Genomic DNA, 5,184 nt, shown 5'->3' with positions numbered 1-5,184 from the left:
TTAGGTAGAATGATCTAGATAAAGTAGAAGTGTCTCTTAATGCCACACTATATTTAACTATTTTTTCTAATTTCGAGTTGGGAAAATAGATTTTCCTCCTTGCGTTTTTTAATGGAAGCCAATAAAAGTTTAGATAATTAATGATTTTCTAATTTTTAAAATGTATGAAAAATAAAAACTTTTGAACATACTTTAGTAATGATTTAATTCTAACATGTTATTGGTTGGAGTAATTCTGTTTTATGCACCTTCACGAATGCAAGTATTCCTGCCTCTTAACAAGAATAGTAGTAAGAATTAATTAGATAATATCGAAAGTTTAGTAGTAAATCCTATTTTTATACGTCGCGAAAAACCTAAGTACGGTCCTCCTTATTAACAGATCTAGGGTTTGCGCGAGGGTTTTGTAGCGGAAGTCCTTCGCAAGCATAGTTTCTGGGACTATCACAACAAAGCTCATCAACCATCCTGCGCTTGAGCAATTTCTTCGAAAATGGTATTGGCTGTTGCAAGCTCTGCTGCTATCAGTAACATAAGTCTTTTTTCCCAAACCACATTTTTTTCATGTACTGACCAGGTTTTGTTTGCATTTGAATGTGATTTTTGCATAACAGTCACTTATAGCGAACGAAGAGTTTCAGCACATTCTTCGTGTGCTGAATACCAATGTTGATGGGCGACAGAAGATTATGTTTGCACTTACTTCCATCAAGGGTATTGGTCGCCGTTTCGCTAACATTGTCTGCAAGAAGGCCGATGTCGATATGAGTAAAAGGTGGGTTCTTTAAGTCGATTGCTTGAGTCGTATTGGTTTTTGGCTTAAGTCGACCTCTTCAATCGTTTTAGTTTTAGGCTATCCAGTGTAATATAATTAATTTTCTAAAATTTTCGGCTTTTTGTGAATCAATTTTGCTAAATATTATGCAATGAATTTGGAGCTAACTTAACATTTTTAGATCTAGGGTGTGAAAGATTGTGTTTGCGTGTTTACATTATTATTTGAAAAATTAATTATTATGCAGTCTGCGAGGGAATTCTTTCTAGGGTTTATTTATTTTTGTTGGGGTTTCATGTTCTCCAGGCTTTTTCGGTTATATATGAACATTGTATTTTTTTAAACATTCTCTCGCTCTCTCGTCGAGATCTTTGATCTTTTACTGGTGGGGGTTTTAGTTCTGCAAGTTTCTTGAAAATATTTTAAGGTGCGGTTTAAGATTTTTTTTCTTGTTCTTTTAGCGTTATGATGGGCTGACTTTGGATTTGGCAGGGCTGGAGAGCTATCAGCACAGGAATTGGAAAACCTTATGGTAATAGTGGCGAATCCTAGACAGTTCAAAATTCCAGACTGGTTTCTTAACAGAAAGAAGGATCACAAGGATGGGCGCTTCTCTCAGGTGGTTTCCAATGCCCTCGACATGAAGCTCAGAGATGATTTGGAACGTCTCAAGAAGATCAGGTACAATTTAGTTTTAGAGGACCTAGTTTTAATTTTAGAGGAGTAATCAATGGTGCAAGCATGATTAATATGGGGCTTGACATATCTTCATTTATCAAATATCTTTCTCCGTTGTTAGCCAACTGAGGATGACGACTGTATCTTTTAGTTTCAGTTTCAGTTTTTGATCATCCCTGTGCTTGAAAATTCCGAGGAAAGGCCCGAAAAATTCCCGGACTGCTTGGGGATGCCTGACGGGATGGCTAGGCAACCCCCCTCCCCCCCCCCAAGCAGTGGTATAACAGAAAAACGCTGCCCTATAAATACATTATTTATTTTGTTTCTGCGTCATCGAATAAATCATCCAACATTTTCTGAATCCCTACTTCTGGCTTGGGGAATCGGAAACCCCTGCACTCCCTCTATCTATCTCTGGATTTTTCTCAATTCTAACACCTTGTGCAGCTTATCATTACTGCCCTGCAAATACCATTAGGCTCTCCACACCCACATCCCTGATATGGATCTCATGATTAGATTTATTGTTCTTTGATTTTCACACAACTGAGAGAGGGAGAGAGAGAGGGAGAGAGAGGTGCTGAGAGAGAGAGAGAGAGAGAGAGAGAGAGAGAGAGAGAGAGAGAGAGAGAGAGAGATGCTGTCCCCAAAATGGTCCTTGATGGACTGTTCTCAAAATGCATCCCTTGCCATCCCCCATCCCTCTCCCGAAATCCTTTGGAACATTACTAACTTACCCTTTTTCTTCTCCCAATTATATGTTACTCTGGATATTTTAAATTGTGTTTGCTGCTTCCCTGGGATATGCCAAATGTTCATTGTTGAGTATTCATACTTATATCTATGTACGCATGCTTGTATGGACTCAGTGAAACTGCTATTTCCTAGTGTGTCTGTCACTTGACATACTTGATGATGAAGTTGTACTCATTTCCACATCTGCTACTGCCATTCATATCTTGAATTTTAATTTGGCTACAAGTATTTACTATTTTGAAGTTTTCTTTGGTTTTCACACAACTGAGGACTCAAGTTGTACTCATTTCCACATCTGCTACTACCATTCATATCTTGAATTTTAATTTGGCTACAAGTATTTACTATTTTGAGATTTTCTTTGATTTTCACACAACTGAGGACTCATGAGTGCATTATCAAAATTGTTGAAGTTCTGTGTGGACCTTAGAATAAATATTTATCTGTAGTGCCTGTTGCCTTCAAAATGTAAAGTTTATCTGTAGTGCCTGTTGTCTTGAACATAAAGTTAATCTTTAACACCTGTTGCCTTGAACGTATTTATCTGCACTGCCTGGTGCCTTGAACTTAATGTTTATTAAATTATTTGTAGTGCCTGGTGCCTTGAACTTAATGTTTATAAAATCATTTGTAATGCCTGGTGCCTTGAACTTAATGTTTATTAAATTATTTGTAGTGCCTTGAACTTAATGTTTATTAAATTATTTGTAGTGCCTTGAACTTAATGTTTGTTAAATTATTTGTAGTGCCCAGTGCCTTGATTTTAATACATATTTGTAGTGCCTTGTGGCTCAAACTTAATATTAATTTGTAATGCCTGGTGGATCAATGCAACATTTATTTGTAGTGCTTGGTGCCTCGTACATAATATTTACTTGTAGTACACCTGGTTCCTTGATCAGATTTTGTAGGGCAAATTTTAATTATTTTGACTCATTTGTAATCTTAAGTCATTTTTTTGACTGTCTCTATAGAACTTAAAATAAATAATAATGGTTGTTGTATTTATTATATTGTCTGATGTCTTTGCCTAATTTATTAATGTTAACTTTGCATTTGATTTTTTGATTAATTAATTGTAAGTCATTTGGAAGTTTCTAACTTGTGTTGCAATTTTCTGCATGACATTGAAACTTGAAACTTCTTGAATGTTGCAGCCTTTAAATGATTATTCTCAAGTTTGAGCATAATTATGTTAATTGATACTCCTACCTTATTTGTTTCCTTCATCATGTTTGAGTCTGAGGCAGGCAGGAGTGTGGTGTTAACAATTTCGATAATGAATTTACTTGTAATTTTCTGAATGACAGGAATCACCGTGGTTTAAGACATTATTGGGGCCTTCGAGTGCGTGGACAGCACACTAAGACAACTGGTCGTAGGGGAAAGACTGTTGGTGTTTCAAAAAAGCGTTGATTTTATTTTCAGGGACAAGATTGTTCTATTTGGTTGTTGTCTTGAATAATATTTATAGATATTTTTGAATATAAACATTTTTGAGAACTATCCCAATGTGCTGACAGTAATTTTTTGAGCTTTGATTAAGGTGAGGTATTTGGGTAGATGTTTCTTTGGTCGGTTGAATGTGAATTCATTTCTGCATCTGGTCAATTGATATGGTTCCAATGAAATTTTTCTTTCAAAGAAAACTTACATCCTTATTTCATGTCAAATAGTATTATACAGTTTTTGGAATATCTTTGATAATTTTTATAGAGGTAATTTAAAAATATATCTTGCCTTTGGCTAGGGCATAAATTTGTTTGCTTTTACTGCTTTCTTTTTGGAGGTGGGCAAAAACATAAGTGTGCGTCTTTTGGCCAAGTTTAATGTTTTTAAGTGGCTTTCCAAAACATGGTAACTGAATTTTAAAGTATAGGTTATGATTTTTAGCATATTTCTGTGTTGTATTCTAAAATATATGAAATGATCACCTCAAGAATAATCAAGATTTTAATATTTACTATACCTTTTTCATTTTTCATTGACTTTGCCAAATCTCATTTTCAGAGAACTACAGTTATGTCTGATGGCTTTATGTACTGTTGAGAGTTTTGTAATAGCATCACCATTCAGTTTTGAGCGCAGAGTTGTATTCTTCTATGAAAAAGTCCAAGCCTTTGAAAGCTTTCTTCTACATCAAAGAGTTCGGGGCTCTACTCGCTTTTGAGATAGATTTGTGCAGTCATAAGAATAGATAATACGCTGGTCCTAATTCTCTCCAAAGGAAATCAGTGTCTAGGTTGATTTTAGCATTCTTACATTGCATGTAAACAGATGATATCTTCCATACTTTTGTTTTATTGGAGGTTTATTTAAATGTGTGAAGTTAGATATTTGTTACCTGTTTTGGTCAGCCAGTGTCTGTATTTTTGGTTGTGTATACTTGTGTCAGGAGGAATAGTTGAGAAAAAGTACTTGGGATGTTGCAACTAACGATATACACAATTCTCTGAGAGTATGCAGTTATCAACAGTGTTTATTTGTGATGCAACATCTTTTTTCCCACTTGCTTGATATTCTATCTTATTGAGTTGTTTATGGATGGTTGTTTATGACACTTGTTGAAAGGAAAGTAATAAACAGCAAGTAGATTTCCACAATCCATGAGATAATCTATGAGTTGCTTCTGCCATCGAATCGAGAAGCACCTCATAGGAAAGTAATTGCCAAGTTGAGGAGCAACATTCTGGACTTTATCTGTGTTTTGGCATATATGAAGGATAGCAGGGCCATACAAAGGTGAGGGATGCCTGTTTGTCTATTAGCCTAAGTTTGTGTTTGAGGTGTCAGTGTGAAGTAGCTCTGCATGTTATCAACTTCTGTTTGCACATTTTTTGATTATCTTGCTAGTGTCATCTATATTTTTGATAGTGGGGGAAGTGGGTCCCTCTATTTAAATTACATTCAAGAGAAAATACTAATTTTTTTAAACAGCTTGTGAGAACTGAGTGCCTACTAATACAATTAAGCAA

At 35.4% G+C, this 5,184-nt stretch overlaps 1 protein-coding gene across 1 annotated transcript; it reads left to right on the top strand.

Moving 5' to 3' along the window:
- Positions 1-406: 406 nt before the first annotated feature.
- Positions 407-3,715, top strand: LOC149533029 (small ribosomal subunit protein uS13z/uS13y/uS13x). The gene is made up of 4 exons (XM_089803801.1): positions 407-496; positions 615-775; positions 1,268-1,456; positions 3,520-3,715. The coding sequence occupies exons 1-4, from the start codon at positions 494-496 to the stop codon at positions 3,623-3,625; spliced, it is 459 nt and encodes a 152-aa protein (XP_089659927.1). The 5' UTR covers positions 407-493; the 3' UTR covers positions 3,626-3,715.
- The last annotated feature ends 1,469 nt before the right edge of the window (positions 3,716-5,184 follow it).

The sequence above is a fragment of the Cupressus sempervirens genome, chromosome 10 (genome assembly GCF_028749045.1).
Source record: "Cupressus sempervirens isolate cs-2001-9-10 chromosome 10, ASM2874904v1, whole genome shotgun sequence".
Taxonomy (NCBI): Eukaryota; Viridiplantae; Streptophyta; class Pinopsida; order Cupressales; family Cupressaceae; genus Cupressus; species Cupressus sempervirens.
The sequence above is the reverse complement of the archived record's forward strand: the minus strand, read 5'-3'. Positions and strand labels throughout refer to the sequence as shown.

Bases quoted from the DNA above. Each gene is read 5' to 3' on its own strand.
- LOC149533029 (XM_089803801.1), top strand. The intron at 776-1,267 runs GTGGGTTCTTTA...TGGATTTGGCAG, and splicing joins GATGTCGATATGAGTAAAAG to GGCTGGAGAGCTATCAGCAC. The intron at 1,457-3,519 runs GTACAATTTAGT...TCTGAATGACAG, and splicing joins GAACGTCTCAAGAAGATCAG to GAATCACCGTGGTTTAAGAC.